Source organism: Odocoileus virginianus, chromosome 7, assembly GCF_023699985.2.
Source record: "Odocoileus virginianus isolate 20LAN1187 ecotype Illinois chromosome 7, Ovbor_1.2, whole genome shotgun sequence".
Lineage (NCBI taxonomy): Eukaryota > Metazoa > Chordata > Mammalia > Artiodactyla > Cervidae > Odocoileus > Odocoileus virginianus.
In genome coordinates, this window is record NC_069680.1 from 22826626 (window position 1) to 22849605 (window position 22980).

The window sequence follows — 22980 nt, forward strand, 5'->3', positions numbered from 1 at the left end:
GGTTGGGAAGATCCCCTGGAGAAGGGAAAGGCTACCTACTCCAGTATTCTGGCCTGGAGAATTCCATGGACTGTATAGTCCATGGGGTCGCAAAGAGTTGGACATGACTGAGCAACTTTTTCTTTCACTTTCACATTATTGTATTATCATTTCTACAATCAATTGCTTTGTATGAATCCATTAATTCTTCAGTCATGTGTAGTGAGAAAGTGATTGTGCAACCACTGACATTGTTCACTTTTCTTGCTTCACTTATAAAAACATATTAAGGGCTGAAACATTAATTTCTGAAGAAAGTATTACTTTCTCAAGTGGCCATGTCCCTTCTAATTAAATTTTAGACTTATTATCTGAGACTGTGAAAAGGTTTAGGCATAATAATCACTACAAATCATAATACAGTGATAACAGTAATAGTAATAATCACATCCTTACATTGTGCTAGTGTTGTACTAAGTGTTTTACATGTACGTTTCTCATTTAATCTCCAATGAATAAATAGATTTTCAATGCAAGCAAGAAAACTGCAAGAGTGTAGGGCAGAGCCAGGGCTTAAACTTAGGCTTCTTTAACTGTAAAATCCACAGTAAGCCACTGTACTTTACCATCTCTTTATGATGTATTTAATGTTAAAGACAGAGCAAAAAATCTTTGTAAAGAAAACTAGAAAAATCTGGTTAATGAGTTCTGCTCGGTTGCATTTTTGAGGACCAGCTATAATAATAAACATTCAAAAAGCTTAAGAAAGTACATCGTCAAATTTTGTTTGTATTGAATTTTATTTTGAAGTCTTTCTTTGAAAATCTGTTTCTGAGTTTAGGTAAGCTTACAGAGTTCATGGGACTTCCCTGGTAGCTCAGCTGGTAAAGAATCTGCCTGCAATGCAGGAGGCACTGGTTCAATTCCTGGGATGGGAAGATACCCTGGAGAAGAGATAGACTACCCACTCCAGTATTCTTGGGCTTCCCTGGTAGCTCAGCTGGTAAAGAATCTGCCTGCAATGCAGGAGGCCCTGGTTCAGTTCCTGGGATGGGAAGATACCCTGGAGAAGAAATGGGCTACCCACTCCAGTATTCTTGGGCTTCCCTGGTGGCTCAGATGGTAAAGAATTCGCCTGCAATGTGAGAGACCTGGGTTTGATCCATCGGATGAGAAGACTGTCTGGAGGAGGGCATGGCAACTCACTCCAGTATTCTTGCCTGGAAAATCCCATGGAGAGAAGAGCCTGGAGAGCTCCAGTCCTTGGGGTCGCAAAGAGTTGGACACGACTGAGTGACTAAGCACAGCGCAGCACAAAGTCCGTGAGATTAGACCCATTTTGCAAAGAGGGAAGATAGAGAAATATACTCTTCCTTCACACCTAGCTTAGGTTCCTTTTATAAAAGATAGATGTTTTAAAATGATTAAAATCTTGAGAGAAGACTTTCGTTAGATCTGGAACTTCCACTAAATTAATTCTCCTCTATCATGTCATTTTGATAGGTACAAGCAATGGTTCTGTCCTGGTGTACCATCTCACTAGTGGGCTGCTGCACAAGGAGTTAAGCATCCATTCGTGTGAAGTCAAGTGAGTCTGTCATTGGGATATTGAGCTCATAAACATATGTAATATCAAAAAAGTTCTTACAGACTTTTCTACATGGAATGCTCTGCAGTGATTATTTGACTGAAAGCTTTGAATAATAGATATTCTTGTCCAACTAATGACTGTGTTCATCAAGGATGAATACTAACTGTTTACTTCCTAGAGGACCTTAATTCAGTGGAGAATTTTTTCTCACTTTATTTCTGCATCTTACTTATTTCCCCTAAGATCTAGGCTATTTTCTTCCTGGATATAACTCTCTTTCCTTGTTCCAGTTATATAGTTTTTTTTCCACTTCTGTAAAGATCTTATAGTAGGACTTCTGATGAAAAATTTGAGTAAAGTCACTTTAATTTTTAATTAATGTCATTTATTCTTTCATTTGACTTATGACCTGTTTTATGAGTTCTCTGAATGCAAAGGTATCTGAGGAAGGCTAACGGGTCAGAAGGAAGCCTCTTGCTCTATATTTTAAAGTATTATATCCCACTCCAATAAAAATAAAAATAAAAAGCATATACCTTCCTGCTCCATAGCATTATTTTGCTGATCACATGACTGTTTTATTTTCTTTGCCCTGGTAATGACAGATTGTAAAGTTACACATGTAAAATATAAATTTGTTAATCTTCGGTTATTTTTGGGTGATTTTGGAACAAATGTATCAGGCTATTTTCTTACTTCTGTATATTATATAAATTATAGGCCTCATGTATATGTTAAAATTCTTGGTGAACCCTTAGCATACACGTTATTCTGAATAAATGCATTTTCTAAATGGGAAAGGTCAGAGCTTGAAGTATCACAACTTCTGATTGTGATGGAAGTTTCTGAGAGTTAATGTTGCCTTAATCTTTCAAATGCATGATTTTTTGGTATAGCCTAAGTTACTGTTTATCGTCACTTTATGCTCTTTCCCCCCACTGCCCCCCAGTATCTCCATAAATACACCTACATGGAGGAATAATGTCTTCAAAAACATTGGGTATCTATTTGGATTCTTTCAGATTGTTGGTCATCTTTCTCTCTCCTTCCAGTAGTCACTGCTGCCACTGATACCTTCTCTCTCCCTTTCTTTCCCATCTGTATTGACATTTCCTCTCACCCTTGGATTTTGTGTGTAGTGTTCCCTTTTATGGCAAACAGCAATGAAGCAAAACTCATCATTTAATCAATACTTGTTCTAAGGATTATGTTAAATATTAATACTTTGCTTTCGTTGTTTCATTGATTCCTCACTACAACTCTGTGCAGTAGGCACTATTATTGTTCCCAATTTACAGAAGAAGAAACAGTATTGTAAAGTCATCTGTGAAAAGGTATATGGAATTCAGTCTATGCCTTTTAGGCTTCAGAACTGAGCTTGTAGCATCCATGTGCTGGGTCTTCAGATAAAAAAATTCACGTAGATTAATTGGAAACAGTTTGGCAGTAAAATAAAAATGTTGACTAAGCCAAGATTAATACCAAGAATTTGGTACATGCTTCTGGGAAATCAAGCACATTTTCATCTTTTTCTAAACACTGAGATCTTATTTATTTATTTATATTGAGATGCAGTAAGATATATTAGTTTCAGATATACTGTGTAATAATACTTGTATGTGTGGTGAAATGATCACCACAATATGAAGTTTTTAATAAAGACACAGTAGCTAGTTAATCAGTGAGCTATTTGCTATAAGTAAGATGGTCATTCTGGATTGCTCAGGTTGTAGGTGTCACTAAGAACATGATTTACACATTATGATAGTATTTGTTATTGACACAAAAATTATTTATAAAGTGTTGCTTGGGGTACCAAATAACTCTCAAGGGTATGCTACTCAGTCAGGCTGGTGTTGTGAATGATCTCGTAAATATGCTCATTTTTTAATATAAATTTTCCCTGTTAATTGCTATTTTAGAGATAATTCACATTTTACATCCAGAGATGGTGCTCAAGAGGATGCTAAAATACTGCTGTCTTTGTGTTTCAGTTAATGCAATTATAGTATTATAATTAAAAACCATTATGAAAATTTCACAGATGTGTTCTAAAAATTGCTGAACTTATTAGCAATAAACCCAATACATTCTAGATACTCATATGTAAATTAAACACAAACTTTCAAAAGGTGGTTTTTCTACCTTGTACTTTATCTTAAGTACTTCAGTCTTATGCATACCCATGGCCTGGAACTCCCTAACTATAGATAGTTTATATCTGTGTGTTTTTCAAAACCATGATGTTTTAATCAGTTACACTTTATAAATATGAAACATATATTGAATCTCTTCTCTGTGCCTGTAAGCAGACAAAATCTTGGAGGCTTATAATCCAGTGAAAGATACCTAGAAGTAAACAATATGGAGTGGTACATACAGGTGTTCTTAGATTATTAGAGTTCTTATATTATTAGTTGGTATCTTTGTCCTGTAGACTAAAATTACAATAATATAGCCCAATATTATGCTCATGGTCAAAAATTGTTATAATGTGTATGGGTATCTGAACACTGATGGACTTAGTATCACTTTGAGTCCATTGAGTTATTTGGGCAAAGTCAAATGATCTCCATTTTGTTCCTCTGTAAATTTGCAGAAGTTAGTTTCATATCATTGAAGAACTTCAAGGTTTTTCAGAAAGTGTGTGCTTCCCTCGGACTCCCCGGTGTTGAGAGGTAGCCAGGGCGGCATCCCCAGTACAGGTGACCAGGGCAGAACTTGGGAATCTGTAAGTCAGAGCCTGAACACTTGTCGGTAGATTTTAAGGTTATAGTTGTTCAGTAGTGAGGAGTGCTACAAAACCAACTTAGATCATCTGAGTCAGAACACAAGCTGCAGTTCTTACAAGTTTTTTTTAATAGAGCTCAGTGTATGGTTAAACCTAGATGGACAGTGGTTTTCTAATCCTGGGAGCAGTGGTGTGCTCAGCTATTTAACAAGAGTTTTCATTCTTTTCTTTTGAGAAATAATCCCCTCCTTATCTTATACTCTTTGAAGTCCAGCGTGATTTTTATTTTTTTTTAGTCGTTCACTAGGAGTCAGATATACAAGCTGCTGCTGGAATCTGTTCACAAGCAATATACTTGTACTCGATTATAAATAAGCAGCCACTCATGTTCTGTTATATCCTCAACACTGGGATGTCCTGTAAACAGTGGGGAAAGCCCTTCTCTGGATATGAACAGCACTTAGAAACATAAGGAAGCATGGTAGGCTTTTTTTGGACATCATTCTTTTAATCTAACAGAATTTGCTGAGTGCCTGTCATGTGCTTGGATTGCCAGGACAGGTACCTCCCTTCTAAGAGAGTATGTCTAGAGCCATGCTTCTCCATTAGTTGCACTGTTTCCTCAGCTTTTCTGGCTCTCAGGCAAAGCCCTGTTTGCCCTTTGAGTCTCAGCTTTAATGTTTCTCCAGGAAGCCCTACCTGGCCCATGAGACCAGATTTCTGTGTGACTCATGCAAGCTCCTGTTGAACTTGGCGCTGCTCTGTTTTGTGCTAGATAACTCCAGATGCACTTGTATAATGCCTCTTTCCTGCTAGATCATGGGGCTCTTGAAGGACAGCAGTTAAGTCTGCCTCATTTGCAGCTGTATTCTCTAGCCTGGCAAGTTGCTCACATGTCCTGGGTACTTAATAGCACAGGCACCAGCATTTATGGGGTACTTAACAGATGTATCTTTAAAATAATAATTGAAAAGTGAGAGGACTGAAATTTTTCCTGTCTAGAGATAGCAGCATTACTATACCGGAGTATCAGATTTCCATCAACAAGACTTGAAAAGTATATCTTAAGGTTTCTGTGGGTAAACAGATTTGATCGAAGCTACCAGACTTATGTAGAGAGCAGAAGTCCAAAGTGCTTCTTCTCTCGTTGTGCTCACTCTAAATAGAAAAATTAATGAGTACTCCACGTTAGGGGAAAGAAAGAGAAACAAGAGACAAAGGGACTCTTCCAGTGAATAATTAACCAACTTAGATTGTAGTCACTATGGCTGTGGTTTGAGTGTAGTTCATGGAGAGGCTTAATGAAGAAAACGCAGCTTGAGTTAGAGATCCCGAAATAAGTGTAATTGATGGTGATGATGAGTGTGCAGCACTGACTCTGTGCCAGGGCTGCTTTATGCGCTCAGTGTTGTTACCGCTCCACAGCAGAGGAGGAAGCTGAGCTCTGGAGGAGCACAGAGCCAGTAAGTGCTGGAGCTGGGACTTGAACCAGGTAGTAGTCGAAGAGAGGAGAAGCGGCCACTCCAGGCATGAAAATCCTGAAGAGGGCCCAGTTTTCAGCAATCTAATCTGATTGTTTCAACAACAAGTTTACATTTAAAGAGGTATAAATTGATAACAACAGGAATTCCCGGCTCTTGCAAATGTTATTTTCAGTTCTCTTGGGATTATCTTTGCTCCTCTGAGAAAAGACAAGTAGACAGATACACAAGGGATCAGTGAGGAAAAGTTACTCTTATTGAAGTAGCAGGCAGGTTCAGATGATTGAGAGGTATCTGTGTTGCTGGGTAGCTTTGAAAATCAGAGAGCAGTGTGGATGTGATGCAGGAGCCATCACACCTTTTCTTGGGCAGGTGAGAGAGGTAGTCAGAGCAATTATGCTAACTCGAGCAATAGCATTCAAGTTAGAGTAGACATGGAAAAATTAGATCAGTCAGCAGGCGTTTCCCGTAAAGGACAGAAGGCAAATATTTTAAGCTTTGTAGGCCATAAAATTTCTGGCACAGTTACTCAGCCCTGCCATTGTATTTTGAAAGCAGCCATTGATATTCTATTGTTGTCTTGTAAGTGCTGATGAGCAATCACATATAGAACAGAGGTTTAGATTTGCCTCCCAGCCAGCTGTTACCTTGTGTAGTAGAGACTCTGTGACCCCATGAACCGCCAGGCCCCTCTGTCCATGGAATTTCCCAGGTAAGAGTATTAGAATGAGTTGTCATTTCCTTCTCCAGGGGGTCTTCCCAAGGCATGGATCAAACCTGCGTCTCCTATATTAGCAGGCAGTTGGTTCTTTACCACTGAGCCACCAGGGAGACCCCATTACCTTGTAAGCAGTTTCTTTTTGTGACTACTGTGATGAATTCACATGTCCTGAGTCCCCTCGTTTTCCATTGCTGGTTAAGCCAGTTATGTCAGTGGAAAAAAAACGTGGACTCACCCACTGCCAGTCCCAAGGAAATGGGACTCAACAGGGCATTAGGCTGATAGGTTAGTGTCTTGTCATACATGTTTGTTTTTTTCTTTTGTGCTTTTCTTTAATTGATACACTGTTTGGCGCTTTCTTCCACTTCCAGTCTAACAGTTCAGTCTGTTTCTTCAGGAATTTCTGTTTCCTAACCAGCTAGGAATTTTGATAAAATTTGATAAAGTTCCTTCATATACTCAACTTTAAGCAGTCTGCTCAGAATATTTCTATACCACTTGTTTTAAATAATGGAATTCTTGGCAATGATCTGGTGCTCTTTGCCAGATTTTAATAGTCATTTTAATGCCATGACTTCTGATAACTAAGCTATCTTTGGCGATAAAGTTTTAATTAGAAATAATTTTTTCTATGTTGGAAATATATAATTTATTCTCAAATGTTGTATTAATATTATTCTTTAATTAACTTGTATAATAAGATTTAGGACATAGAAAAAACAATTTTCAAATAAATTTTTCAAACAAAGAATTTTAATCTTTGTTTAATTTCTCTATATAGGGGTATTGAATGGACGAGTTTAACTGGTTTTCTTTCTTTTGCTACCTCAACACCAAACAACATGGGATTAGTGAGAAATGAACTTCAACTGGTTGACCTTCCAACAGGTTTGTGTATTTAGACTATTAAAATGTTTAAAATGGTACCATCATGTTGATCAGAGATGCTGCTATTTAGAAGACATGTTCAAAGTTCTTTCTTTCACCTTGGAATTTTTTTCTCATTTATATATTCATTTTTATATATTTTATGTTTATGTATTCATTTTTTGGTTGCTGTATAATAACTGCCTTAGAAAAGACTCATCATTGTATGCAAACTGTGTTAACACAAGTCCATGGAGTACCACTAGCCTAAATGGACAGATTCATAAATGAGATATCAGTGCTACTTCCAAGTACATTGTTACAGATAACCAGAAGTACAGTTTTAAAATAAATCTTTGTAGTTACACTTTTTTAGAATCTCTTTTAAAAATTTTGGCCTTTTCAGGAAACCCTTAAAAATCTTACACGGATTGTTTTAAAATGCTCAGCTTTGAAACTTTTGATATTCTCTGGCTAACTAATAGGAAAACTTAATTTTGGAGTTTAAAGGCATTACAGTAGGAAATATTCCAGTAAAGTAACTTGTTCACAATTGTTAAAAACCTACAACCCAGTCAGTTTCAAAATAAGAACTTAAAAGCAGAGTAAGGTGAAGGTTTTATATTATTTTTTATATAGCACATGGAATGATTTCAAGCATTTTTTTTAACAAAATTATGGGGAGTTTTTTTTAATGGCTTAGCAACATAAATATATGTTGTTTCAACCAATAAGTTATATGTGTGTAGTAAATCATGTATATGGTTGCTTCCTTATATTGTCAATACATATTTACAATTTACAGTTGTTACTTATCAGATTATGTTACTAAGCCTCAAAGAATTAGCTCCTGTTAGTCCAGTGTGTTGCTCTCGTCTAATCGGAGATGACCTGCCTGGTGACCCATATCCCTGCATTCCTGATTTGTTGGCCAGCTGACACTGGTCACTGCAGTCACATGGGAGCCCAGGGATGAGATGCTGTTCTGTAGCATCCTTCACTGAAAACACGCCTGTGCATTTTTCCCATCAGCTCAGGTTCAGAACTCTTAGGTAACTTAAAATCTGTCTTTCACAGATTTCTTTTTGAAGAACAGATTTCTGAGTAAAAAATTCTGACTTTTTTTAAGGTAGGACATTTAAGTTCATAAATTATAGATTTTTACAGCCTTGTCTTCTAAGGAGACCAACAGACTAGCAGAGCCAGGAAAGGGTGTAGGGTGTTTGGCGAATAATAATAGTGAGATTCAAGATGTGATGGCCTTGAAGAGCAGGGAGACATGTAGGCATCCATTTGTCTTTGAATTGAGTCTCTTCTCTCTTTTGTTTCATGTAAATAGAAATCCAGGAGATGCTATTAAAATATTTTTTCAAACATAACATAGAACTTTTTTTTTTTTTAAGTTGTAGAAGACTGTTTAACTTCTTTGGCTGTTAACTCATTCTTAATATTCCCCAATTTCAGTTTATAGAGACCTTTGGAGGAACATGTCAAGATATTGTAGTTGAGTGTTTTGCACGTGGGACAAGAAATCTTAAATACCTATGCAAAGAATGCTTTCCCCATTAGTTAATATTTGTAAACATGGAAATGTTTATAATACTTTGAACGTACCAGTAATTTTTATAGTAGATAATTGCTTTACCATAGATGCATTAAAATTTTAGAAATTAATATTTCTAAATTTCTAAAATTAAATTATTTGAAAGGTACCACAGAAGGGCGTCAAGAAATTCTGTAAAAAAATAAAAATACCTTTTTATAAAGTAGATATTTGAATGTAAGTAATACAGTGTTGGTCTTATAATACTTTTGATTTAGTTTTGAATTTAGATCATTAGAAACAGCTTAAAGCAAATGGAAGAGTGAGGAGGAGACTGGAAGGTACCACTGATCAAATTACATTGGTACAGCTTTTAGTTTCTGACGCGTTTCATATGCTGTTTTTACATTTTGTTTAATATTTATAATTAAAGGCAGGAGCATTGCTTTCCGTGGTGAACGAGGTAATGATGAGTCGCCCATCGAAATGATTAAAGTATCTCATTTGAAGTAAGTGTCAACCTAAAAAAAAAATCTGGTGTTATCACAAGAGAATCTCAAACTTTTTTTTTTTTAATCTTTAAGGAAATGAGAACATGCATGCATGTGCATAGAATTTCTTAATGGTAACAAATTGTGATGTGCAGCTGTATGATAGAAAATATTTTAATTGCAAAATTAAGTTGCTATTGCTTTTAATTCGCCATTTCTATAAAGACAAGGTGACTTATCTGAATCTTAACATTTCAGATTGGTAAAATGAGTAACCCCATTTTGTTCAATTATAGCTATATTGATAGAACTACCTGTTACTCACTAGGAAATGTTATTTGTTATTTGGTTAAATTCTTTGTTCAGCTTCTACCTCAGTATGTGCTTATTGAGTGAAAGAATTCATTTTCCTTATTTATAACTTAGATCTAATTCTAGTAAGTTTTTTGTTCCAAAGAAAAATATATGTAAAGCAGAATCATTGACAGCAGAGATTGACTGAAAACTAATCAAAAGAACAAAGAAAGGAGTAAGCACTCTTGAAATTGTTTTTAACATTGCTTTAGCTTTTTGAGGATCTCTGCATTTCCATATAAATTTTAGAATCAACTTGATCAGTTTTATCATAAAAGCTTACTGGGATTTTGATTGTGATTGCATTGAATCCATGGAACAACATGGGGAAGAATGGACATCTTACCAAGTTGTGTGATTCATGAGCATGGTGTATATCTCTCTACTTATTTAGTTCTTCTTTAATTTCTTTCAATAATATTGTGTAGTTTCCAGTATACAGGTCCTGTGCATCATTTGTGAATTATTTTTTGCTTTTTCTTTGATGCTATTATAAACTATATTTTTCTTCTGTTAATTTCAGTTTTCAGTTATTCATATACTGAAATAGTTGGCATAATATTTATTTGTAACATTATATAAGCTTCATGTGTACAACACTATATTTCTACTTCTATTTTATATACTTCACAACATGCTCACCACCCAAATTTTATTTTCTGTCTGTCACCATACAGTTGATCTCCTTTACCCATTTTATCATCTCCCCTGCGTCTTTCCCTGTGGTAATCACTACTTTGTTCTCTGTAGATCAGTATATTATGTCAATCAATTTTATTTATTGTTTCAAAGAAAATCCTTTGGGTTTCTTTCATTTTTCTTTGTGGTTTTCTGTTTTCTGTTCAACTGACTGCCATGCTTATGTGCTGTTGAGTTACTGACTTCTTTATCACTGAAATAAGCTGTTTGTCTTTTCTCAGAAGTTTAAATCTGATTTGTCTGATTAGTATAGATACTCTAGCTTTCTAGTATAGATTAGTATTTGCGTGGTATATCTTTTTCCTTCCTCCTATTTGTAACTTATCTCTGTCTTTGTATTTAAAGTTGATTTCTGAAAGAGAGCATATAATTGGACTTATTTTACTACTTGATCTGATAATCTCTGCTTCTAACTGCAGTGTTTAAGTTATTCATATTTAATGTAATTATCAACATGGCTTATGTTTTCATCTGCCATTTTGGTAGTTATTTTCTCTTTTCTCATTTTAAGTAAGTTAATATAGCTTATAATTATGTTAGGTTTAATTTCTCATAGGCAAAATATCAGTAAAACCCACATAAACAAAAGTTCTTTGGGGGAGATCCTCAGTAATTTTTTCAAATGTAAGGGAGTCGTGCCACAAAAAAGTCTGATAATTGCTCAAACTATTTGGATGCCAGATTTTTCTATTTCTCGTCAGTCTTGACTCTACACAAGCCTACTAAATTAATACATCTTAAACGTCTGGTCACATTATCACCACTGCCTCAAAACTCAAGGATCCCCTGTTCTCTACAGAATGAATCTCTGTTCACGATAGTGTTGCATTTTAGGGTGTCTTAGGGCTTTTAATGTGAATTCAAAATTCACGTTATTCTTCTTTCTCACAATGATTGCTCTCATCTCACATACTCTGCATTTCAAGTAGCATATTTCCCCCACACACCCTGTCTCCTTTTCTCTCTTTTGCCATTTATCACACTTGTAACTCTGCCTAGAATGCCATTTCCCTATTGTCAAAGTTAATATCAGCTTTCATAGTGAATCGTATAGCCTTTACCAGGTTCTCTTTTATTTATATTAGTTATTTACATACATGTCTCTGCTTGTTTTTGTATTAAATATAATAAAGTGATATTTCATTTACATAATCCATTGTGATTGATAAAATCCTTTCACGTGTGCTGTCCCTTTTTCTTTATCCTTGTAGTGTTTAGTGAGGTTGATGAGGCAGGTATTATTAACACCATTTTAAAGGTAAGTAGACTAACACTCAAAAGGTCACATGGTTTGTCTGAGGTATCAAGTGGGAGAATCTTAAGTCCTGTGATACACTGAGCTGCAAGTCACATTTCCTACTCTGTCACAGTTCCTCACAGTCGGCATGATAGAAACTTTACTTCCTTTTTTATTTAGTTTTTCCCGTAACCTGCATACCAATCAGCCCATTGATACACGTAGTAGTATTTTCATGTCTCAATGAGAAAATTGAAAACCTCAGGAGGGTTATTTTAAGATTTGGATGTGAACTCATGCCTTTTCTCATTCTTCATTCTGAGCTAAGTTCCTTGCCCTGAGGGTGTGTGTGACTCGTAGGTCATCTTAGAGCTTTACCTTTTTAGGACTACTAATCACGAGGGCGCTAAAAGTTAGTTTAAATTCTCTTCGTTTAGAATGTGTCATCTGAGTTTTATGAACTTTTTATTTGTACTACTTATGGTGAAAATACTGCAAAAAGAGCTTCATTTAGTAATTTTGTTTATTTTAGGCAGTATCTGGCAGTTGTATTCAAAGATAAACCCCTGGAGTTATGGGATGTTAGGACTTGTACCATTCTTAGAGAAATGTCCAAAAACTTCCCTGCAATAACTGCTTTGGTAAGTTACAATTTTAAAGAAGTAAACAGTTTATTTGGGTATGTATATACGTGGTGAATATTTTTCTTTAGCTCAAATTAAAATCATTACTGCTGTATGTTTTATTGCAAAAAATGTATATTCAGAGAAGATGATCTAAACAAATGGAGATAATTCTTATTTTCTTGGATGGGTTAAGCTAATATGTGAAAGTCCAGTTAAAATTTAATTTAGATATTTTGAGGAGCATGATAAACATATTCTAAAATATTTATGGAAAAATAAAAGTCCTAGTAGCTAAGTTAATCTTGGAAAAAAGAGAGTAATATAGGCAGTATGGGTGGAGGTAGGCCCCATCCCACTCCATAGAAATAAAGTAATGTCATATTGGCCCAAGTAAGAGAAATGGATCAGTATAATAAAGAGCTCATTAATAGGCCCATAAATATTTGGTAACTTAATGTACAGCAAAATAACTTACAAACCCAAGGGGAGGGACAGCCTGTTTAGTAGAAGGTGTTGGGAACCTCTCACTTCATAGAGAGAAATACTGGATTTATGCATAATACCATATTCAGAGGTGGGCTCCACAGGATTAATGACCTAAATGTGAAAATAAGTACAGCGATAAAATTAATATAGTCAAATACAGGAGAATATTTTTGTGTTCTGGGGGTAAAAGAGGATATCACGAGCTCAAACCAAAAGGCATAAAGGTAATTAATGAATTTGATTACATCAAGATTGGTGCTTTCTATTCAATGAACCATACCACTGTCAAATATGGAAGACAACTTTTAAACTTTCTTTTAAAAAAAGAAATTGTCCAGTGTCTTAAGATGGACAGAGGACTAACTAATCCCTCTAAGGAATTAGTATTGTGGGAACTCCTGCAATGAAGCAGAAGTAGCCCCAGTGGAAAGATGGACAAGATGAAAGATATGACCAGTTAATGAATGTCAGAGAGACCTAAAAGGCCAACAAGCATGTGAAAAATATTAAGAATCCTGGGTTTTGAGATGTGCAAAGTAAAATGGCCATGATAAACCTTCTAGACAAACAAAAATTGGAATGCCAGTAGCATCCTGTGTGGGTGAGGTATGGGCTGTAAGAATTTTTAGGCACTGCTAGTAGGGGTGTAGACCAGTGAAGCCATTCTACAGAGCAAGCTGGCAGCACTTAGTCAGACACAGACGTCCTCTTTGCCCCAGCTGGTCAGCTTCTGGTCACGCAGGAACTTCTGTGTGGACGTTGAAATTTCAGTGCAGTGTAATTGCCCATGATGAGAGTATAGAGACAATCTGGGTGTCCTTTCCTGGGAAAACTAAACTAAAAACTAGACTGAAAATTGGCAGATGTACCCATGAAGTACTGTGTAACATACAGAAACAACGGAGGTGGGACTTGAATACATTGTGCCGAGTAAAAAGAGTAATGGGATGAGATACATAATCCACTACTGTTCATGCAGACCACAAATACATGCATGTAAAATAAAATAACTACATGTTTAAGAATTTATACATGTGAGAGAATATTAGATTAAATGTTTTAGAATAAACAGGAGTAAATAAATAAAACTAGAGGTTTGAGGTGGGTCTGTAGGTGATAATGGGCAATGACTGGAGGAGTGTGTGATCAGCTCATCTAAGGGGGAGGTGTGGAGGTAAAGAGTGGGAGGTACCATAACTAAATGTATTATTTTGATTTTGAAAAATGAAAGCATCAAAAGTTTAAGCCTTTTGGAGTTTGCCATTAAGCTCTTTTCCCTTAAGCTCTAATTGAAGATTAAAGGTGGAAGGAAATAGATTATTGAAACCTTCTATCATAAGCTTTAATGAAAATGCATGCCTTCAGCCTTTCTAAAAATAAAAAAAAGTAAAACCTAAGAACAAACTGTGAGTTCATGTGTAGTAACAAGAAGTGATGCTGGGCAATAGTGAGTATGGCCCGCTCTTCTGGAAGAAAGAGGAACTGAGCACTTGCGGGTGTGTCTGCCTTTGATTCACAGGAATGGTCACCGTCTCACAACTTGAAGAGCTTGAGGAAGAAGCAGCTGGCCACCCGAGAGGCCATGGCCCGCCAGACTGTGGTCTCAGATACGGAGCTGAGTGTGGTTGAGTCATCTGTGATCAGGTGCCCTGCTTCCGCCACTGTCATTTGTAATAGCCTGGTTATTACAGATAACCATGGATTTATTATTTCCTGGTTGGGAATTTGACAGGTGGCATCCTAAGGCATCTCTGGTCCGCTTTGGAACAGTCTTTGATGTTTCAGTACATGCTCGTATGACTAAAGAGTTAGTAATTGCATTGTTTGGTGCAGCGTGCAGTTTACATGTCAGCACCTGTTAGTGAGCATGATTGATTCTCAGTGCCTTTTGGCTCCATAGACTTCAGCTTCTGAAGTTCAAATGAACGTAGCGTGAACACCCAGGTGGACCCTGTTGTCATTTATGTTCACCACAGAAATGTATTAGGAATTCTAACTTTTGTACTGCCCCGTCCCCACCAGATTAACAAAAAACTTCAGCAAATGATGGGCCAAGATAAGGCCTCTGTTTCGCAGCAGAAATGGCAAAGAGGGTTCTTTCCCATGTGAAGTCTAGATCACAACATTCTTCTGTACAGGGTAAACATTCAGTCGTGGTATGAAGAATAATTTGTGTTTGCCTGTTATAGCTGGGCAATTAGTTTCAGCCTTTTTTTTTTTTTAATGATTTGACCTCCTGTTAATCCATCTGTATTTTGGGTAAGTTAATTCATTATGTCACTCTAGGGTGAAAAAAATTCTTCATCTTCTTTTCCTCCATCCCAAAGCTTGTTGCAGGAGGCTGAAAGTAAATCTGAACTCAGTCAGAACATCTCTGCCCGGGAGCATTTTGTGTTCACCGATAATGATGGCCAAGTTTATCATCTCACTGTTGAAGGAAACTCAGTGAAAGACAGTGCTCGGATCCCACCGGACGTGAGTCCAAACTGGTTAAACCTGCATGAAGATTTCTTCCCATAGACCTCATTAGTTCTATATCCAGTAAAGCCACAGTTAAGGTGGAAAACTATTTCAGAAAAGTTTAATCTAAATAAACTTTATTAAGGAGATGTTTCCATTGATTAAATTTGTCCCATACTTTTGGAGAATAACATTATAACTATTTTGATGGCATAACATGTGCTGCTCATTTTTGTCATTATAATAATTCATGAGGAACTATTTCCATTTTATCTGTGATAGGATTGAGGGAGAATGAGTAACTTTCCCCTGGTTGCCTGGCCTCGTGACATACCAGAGCAGCGTTTAAACCAGGTCTATGTGTCGGACTCTAGTCTCTCCTCTTTCCATTTCAAGTATTACCCTGAAGGATTTGATTTAAAATCTAGTATTATTTTTAGGTAACAGTAATCAAGTTGTAGGTATAAAGGTATTTACTAATCTTTACTAACATATATATACCCCATGGCCTTGTGGAATTCTCTAACTAAGGATTTATAGTTAATAATTTGTGTCAGCATGTATCTCATGGGTTTTTTTCCTGAGTGGATGAAGAAAATGTTTTTGCTAATATTACTATAACTATTAAGTAGAGGATGAGATTTTATATGTGTATATATATAACTTACTATATATAACTAGCATGTGAAAGTGCTTTTCAAGCTGTAATTCCAGTTTTATTGTTACATAGAATGAGTCATATTTGAGAGTTAGTAATGTCTATTTTAAACTCTTAATAGTGCCAAAAGTTTTCACTAGTTTGAAAGGATAAAAATAATGCAAATGTGAAAGATTGACATTTGGCCTTATAATAGGAGCAGTAACCTAACTTTAAGTGCGTAGATAGAAAAACTGCAGTTCAAGAGCGTGGCCTTAAGAGTTTCAGTGTAATGAGCTCTACTCTGGAAAATCAGTTGGCTTTCAGAGCTCCTCCTTTAGACCTCAGAGAAGGCCCCACCTTAGCTCCTCTAGTGCCATTTGCTAATAACTCATTCTCTTTGTTTTCTAATTACATCATCTTTGAGATTAGAATAGAAATAATCCAATAATTTCTGAGATTCTAGGTCCCCCAACTCTAAAAAAAGTTAAAAACTTCTGAACACTGGACACATGAATTTTCCTTTTTGTAGGGAAGAAAAGGGGAGAGAAAAGTCCTGCTGCTTTCAACATTATTGCACAACACAGCTTTTAAGATTCTGCCTCCTCTTATGGAGGTCTGGTCAGGATATAGCAAGTCTTAATTCTGCCTGCCAGATCCTTTTATTTCACAGCTGGAAGCAGTTTCTTCAAAGAATGACCAGCCTAATAAGGATCCAGCCTCCAGTGAAATTAGTGCATATTTTAGAGCAGAGTATTTTAGGAAAAGAGAGTTATGTATCTACTGTATAAAACATGAACGATTGATTTGGGTTCATTATTTTTATTTTCAGTAATCAAAAATTTTTCAGTGACCAGTGTGTAGAATTGAGGCAGAGGTTTTGTTTATTTTAATCTTTTTCTTAACCTTCCTTCCAAATATAAAGTACTAAGCCACTAAGCCAGTTATTTTGAGTTGGAACTTTACCTTTAAATTTTGGCCCCAGAACTATAGAGCATATAAGAAATGGTAAAAAGAAGAAGCGTGATATATTTTAAATTACATTCCCATGGAGAGTGTATAGTTGACTGACTGCCTTTATTCAGAAAACTGTGGGAGAGAATGATTATCTGTTTGCTGCCAGCTTTACTTCGATCCTTTGAACATCGTGTTTTACATGTAGGCAACATATCAGTGCCAACTAAAAATACTGAGTTTTAAATCTTTCATTGGTTCTCTTAGGATTATTTGGAGCCAGAAGGCAAGTTTGTCCCACATTTCTCCAAAAGACCTTAGAATCTTCATATGGCTTGTATCCCATCAACAGACTCTTAGATAGAAAGTTCTATATTGTTTAATTGTACAGTTGTTTTAATACATCACTTGTAATTCTAAGTTGGTGACAGATTTCTGGACTTAACTTTTAATATTCTAATTTTTAGAAGTTGGAAACTAATGTAAAAATGTTTTAAAAAAATTCTCAGGACTAAAAAGGTTAAATTTAAAGTCAAACTCTTAAACATTCTGTTAATGTGGTCAGAATAATAGAAATAAGATCTTGGAGTATTGCTTTATACTGTACTGAATTCTATTTATTTAACATAGCTTTCTAAGTTTTTTACTAATCAAATCATTAGAATAATTATTTTTAATCCAATTTTATCTTTTGTTTCTTGACTTACCACTAGGATTTATGCAATATTTGGTGTATGTGCAAGTCTTTTAACAGCCAATTTAGCAAAACTCTGGAGCATTCCTACTTCTTACTAGCAATACCATGAGAACCAAATGTGAATTTTTAATACTGTTCTACAAATGATGAAAAAAGTTTCTTTGAATATAAGAATATAAGTAGAAAAGTAATTGAGCAATATTGTTGAATAGCTAGCATTATATTGACTCTGTGGCAAACATTGTCATAAGGCCTTTACCTGTAAAAATTTATTAACACTTTAACACCAATAGGAACTCCTCAAATTTTATGAGCTTGCCCTACTTTATTGATGATAAATCCAGACATATAAAGATTAAGTAAGCATGCCCCACATCACACACCAAATTCAGTGATACAGCTGGGCTTCAGGTCCACATAGCTTTCCTGAGAGCCCCAACTCCGAGTCTTTCCATCACAGTACCTCTGTGCATGTGTTAGAGCTGCATGCTCCTTCCAACCCACTTTAATTTGTTACAGAAGTGTCTCATTCTTGTATTTGTGTTTCCCTGTGTAACTTCTCTGCAGAACCTTCTGTGAATTCAGATTTTACAGATGCCTTCAGTGTACAGTATCTATTCCTCTTCATTATTCATGAAGGTATCAGCGAAGCTATGAATCTTTTTCTTTTTTAATTGAAATATAGTTGACATACAGTATTAGGTTAGTTTCAGATGTACTGCATAGTGATGAAGAAGAAGAATTCTCAGTAGAAGAATTGCTGAACAGTTGTGAGACAGCTCTGAGTTCCCCCAGAATAAATGTGTTCATCCTTTAGCAGTGAGGGATAACTCGTAAAAGGATGTCCTTTCCTTCTCTTTTTTCTTCTTTTAATTTTCTTTTCTCTGAAGTAGTTCTTCCTCAAAAGACACTCCTTCTCTGTAAATCTAGTTCAGATGATAATCTCTATTGGATTGAAGTCTTCTGTTTCTTCTTTGTTGAAATTGAAATGCTAGGTAGCCCTCTTAGTGACTAAACTCTACTAGAGTTTGATGATGTTCATACTAAAGGGAATCCATTTACAATTAGGTTTTATTACACTATCTTAGGGGCTTCCCTGGTGGCTCAGTGTGTAGAGAATCCACCTGCAATGCAGGAGACCCAAATTTGATCCCTGGGTTGGGAAGATCCCCTGGAGAAGGAGATAACAACCCACTGCAGTATTCTTGCCTGGGAGATCCCATGGACAAAGGAGCCTGGTGGGCTATAGTGTATGGGGTCATAAAGAGTCAGACACGACTTAGCGACTAAACCACGAGCAAGATATCTTTATTATTTCTTCACAGTTGTTAAATAAAAGTATTTCTCTGTTGTGAGTGCTTATAAGTGGTGAAATTGATGTGTGTTTGTTGCTGTTCTTTTCTAGGGGAGTATGGGTAGCATTACTTGCATTGCTTGGAAAGGTGATACATTAGTTCTTGGAGATATGGATGGAAATTTAAATTTTTGGGATTTGAAAGGCAGAGTATCCAGGTATGTGTCAGAATTCAGGTGTATTATTTGGCCGAAACAGAAAATCTTGATATAGTTCCATTAGTGGCTTGTTACTTGACAATAAGCGTTACTAAATATAGTCATGTGCAGGTTGGACCCTTGGATCTCTTGTTATAGAACTTGAGAGGAACGGCCTTGAACTAAACTCTAGAATATTCATATATGACCCTTACCTGCAGATGGCCCACACAGAAGTGCTGGGACACTATTCCAACTGTTGTTAAAGAGCAGACCATGTCTGTCATGTGTGACCCCTGTCCCAGAAAGCAGAGTGATTCTCCTGTCATGTCACTGGACCTCGTCAAAAGCAGAAATAGAAAGAGACATTGGACATCTCTCTCAATAACGAGATATTACTCTACTTCATATTGGTGTTTTGGTTTGTTTTTCCTCAGAGGAATACCTACACACCGAAGTTGGGTGAAGAAGATTCGTTTTGCCCCTGGTAAAGGAAACCAAAAATTAATAGCAATGTACAATGATGGAGCTGAAGTATGGGATTCTAAAGAGGTAAGACCAACTCCATGTGGGTTCACTGCAAATGAAGCTGCTGGTCACAGGAACTATGTATTTTTTTTCCTTCCTTCTGATTTATAAATGGGTCTGTCAAGCTTCTTAGAACAGTTTTCTTCCTTTTAAATTTTTTCTTTTATAGTATTTCTGTTCTAAAGGTGACAGCTCAACAGATTGTTAATGTTATCACTATCTCTGGGACCTTCAAAATGCAGTCTGCATGTGGAAGATAGATTGCCCAAGACTGCTCAGTTTTAGACATGAACTGGACCTTCACCACAAGCACTGTCTTTCTTGCTCGTTTAGTCTGGAATGATAAACATCTTCCTTTTCTTTCTGAAAGTGACAACCAAATTCACTCTTGAAGGTTCAGATGGTGAGCAGTTTAAGAAGTGGAAGAAATGTAACCTTTCGGATATTGGACGTGGACTGGTGCACGTCAGATAAAGTGATCCTGGCTTCTGATGATGGGTGTATCAGGGTCCTGGAGATGTCCATGAAGTCCACGTGCTTTAGGATGGACGAGCAGGAGTTGACCGGTACGGAGTTCTAAGGGAAGGATGCTTGGAAATGTCTTTATTTTGCACCAGCTGTTCTTTTCATGGGAGAGAGCTGCTTCTCTTTGATTTTGTTCTTTCTTTCTAGGAATCTACGTTTGAAAATGTATATTAACTTAAAGCTTGAGTGTTTTTACTGCTGAGATGCTAGAGTCTGTAATTAGATGTCAGTCATTCCCCAACGCTGGTTTACACAGCGCCCCTTCCCTGACCTCTTTCTGAGTGCTCTGTCAAAAGATCAAAGATGTTTACATGAATAAAAATGACTTCCTCAGACTTTAGCAGAGCTCATCACAGGACACAAATCTAGTGGTAAAGTGCTGCTGGCTTTTTAATAGTGAGTCTTGTGTCTTTTGCAACCATATATCATGGAAAAATAACTTTGGAAAGTATGAATTGTGATGCTTGTCTTATGACTTGTTAAAGGGCCAGTCAAAACAAAATTAGATGATTGCACTACCCTGCCCTTTTTTATATGGTGGTTTTGCGATTTTTTTTCTGAGAATGAAAGCTATTTTAGTAAAAAGTAGCTATGAATGAGAAGTTTGTGAATGTACTCATCAATTGATTTGAAAATGAGATGTCCCTTCATTAAATTTTCTCCAAGCATACCTTTGGTATACACACTGGGCTATCTGATCTGTAAAAAAATGCCATAAGAGAATGTTTAGTCATTTACAGAGTTTCATCATAGAAACTGTCAGCTCTGGAAATTGTCTGTACCTTCACAGAGTCAGTCTTTGGCACATTCAGAGACAGTAGGGTTTTAAAAACATGACCCTTCATGTTACGTTTGTGCTTGAGGCACTACTGAGTTGCTGTGTATGTTGACTGGGCTGCCTTTAACTTAGATTAAATGGGTTTTTGTTTGTGTCACTGCTCCACCCCTGCCACTGTGTTCGGGAACCATCACTTCTTACTCTGTAACTGTGACTGCCGTCTAGTGAGCTGCAGTTGAGCACTGCATTCCCACATCTGTCCTCAAGATCCCTGCCAGCTCTGCAGAAGTAGCAGGACCTCCCTCTAGGGAAGGACAAGCACAGATACAAACTTTAAACATAAAGTTATTGAGGAAATTAAGGGAATTTCAAGAATGATTTTTTCTTTTAATTTAGTTATTAGTTCTAGGTAAAGAAGTATGCAAATGTAATCTAGATGTTTGAGAAGCTATTCTTTGACCTTTATCTTAAAATTTGAGTCTAAAAGTCTCCAAAGCCAAGGTACTTGTTTTTAAATTAAACTCTTTATATAATGAATGAGAGCCCATTGTTAGCTTAATGGGCTACCCTGTTTAATACCATGACTGTTTAATACCATGAATGAACAGGTGACCCTCAACCAGATTTTAGATTACATTTTTCTTTTAAAATTTTCCTTAAAAAAAAAAAAATCCTATCAAATCTCTAGTGGTGCAGTCTCAGCCAAAAAGGGCAAGTTTTAAAATAATAAAGGGGAAAGTCAATGAAATTGTGCATATATTCCCCAAATTGAACTTTAAACTCAGAACAACATTCAATAAATGTTAAAGAATACAGACAGGTGAGAATGTAAACATGGAGTTAGGAAATAGATTTCTATGTGTTTGCTGCCAGATATGTGCTGATTTGAGCTTGGAAAAATATGTTTGATGTAATATATTTCTCTTCTGAGGAATTAGAAATATATTTTGGACCTTATTGATGTAGGATAATAAAATCATTTGAGGTCATATGCAGTGATATAATATTTAATACATTTGCTTCATTTCTTCTTTATGACAAGTAGAGAAGATCATAGTATGTTGATTCAAATCTGTTTTCTTAGAATAGCTTAGTCTTCTTCCTCCACCCTGCCCCTTATTTACATTTTTCTGACACTGCCTCTTCTCCCAGTAAAAGGGGAAATCAGACAAATGTAGATAATTAGAATCCCTGTTTTTAAGTTGGAGAATCCTTCTTACCTGCTGCCTAGATCAGGGGCATAAAATGGCATAAAACAACATTCTTTTTAGCAGTGTCTTAAAAGGAATCCAGAACTATGAGACTTGTTTAATAATATTTTGTATGATGATGTTTCCAAGAATTTTCAGTACTATTTCTGTGGGGTCGGAGACTCTACGGTCTAACTCTCTGCCAACACTTAGCCCCTGTGTCTTAAGCAGTGATTACACTAATATACTGTCTGAGTTGCTACACATTGTTGTCTGCTGACTTCTCTGTGAACTGTCTACAGCAGAAGCTTTATAGTTGTATACAATTCTACTTGTTAAAAGCAAAATCTGTATTTTTGTCTAGAGCCTGTGTGGTGCCCATATCTCCTTGTTCCCAGGGCTGCTCTCGCCTTGAAAGCTTTCTTATTACATCAGCCTTGGAATGGACAGTATTCTTTGGACATTTCTCATGTGTAAGTTTTTTCGCATTTTTGTTTTCCTTTCTTAATTGATTTAAGATTGAAGGACACCCCATGAAAATTAGCAGTGGCTGGTCTCCAGGGCTTACAGGGATTGGAACCTTAAAACTGAGTTGAGGCAGTGATGGCAGAGACCCTGAAGGAGTCACTGATCTGCCTCTTGTCTTTCCCTCTCTGGGGACCTGGACGCAGCTGTGAGTACACGCAGGGCTGTCAGGTGGCCCTATGGTCATGTTACGGTCTGAACCTGGGCATGCCATTCTGAGTGTGGAGAGGGCCAGTTGAAGCCAAGAGGAATTTGGGGACAAGATTCAGTTCAGTTAGTCACTCCAGCCGTGTCTGACTCTTTGCGACCCCATGGATTGCAGCATGCCAGGCCTCCCTGTCCATCACCAACTCCCAGAGCTTACTCAAACTCACGTCCATTGAGTTGGT

At 36.5% G+C, this 22980-nt stretch overlaps 1 protein-coding gene across 3 annotated transcripts in view; it reads left to right on the forward strand.

The window, feature by feature from the left end:
* WDR11 (WD repeat domain 11) overlaps positions 1–22980 on the forward strand; it is a 54522-nt gene that overhangs the window by 22412 nt on the left and 9130 nt on the right. For all 3 annotated transcript variants that reach the window (XM_070470294.1, XM_070470295.1, XM_070470296.1), the window contains 10 exons: positions 1483–1567; positions 7285–7391; positions 9347–9422; positions 12227–12335; positions 14326–14450; positions 15134–15281; positions 18960–19066; positions 19483–19597; positions 19968–20139; positions 22431–22539. In XM_070470294.1, the coding sequence (XP_070326395.1) occupies positions 1483–1567; positions 7285–7391; positions 9347–9422; positions 12227–12335; positions 14326–14450; positions 15134–15281; positions 18960–19066; positions 19483–19597; positions 19968–20139; positions 22431–22539 (1153 nt within the window). The remainder of the gene's footprint in view (positions 1–1482; positions 1568–7284; positions 7392–9346; positions 9423–12226; positions 12336–14325; positions 14451–15133; positions 15282–18959; positions 19067–19482; positions 19598–19967; positions 20140–22430; positions 22540–22980) is intronic.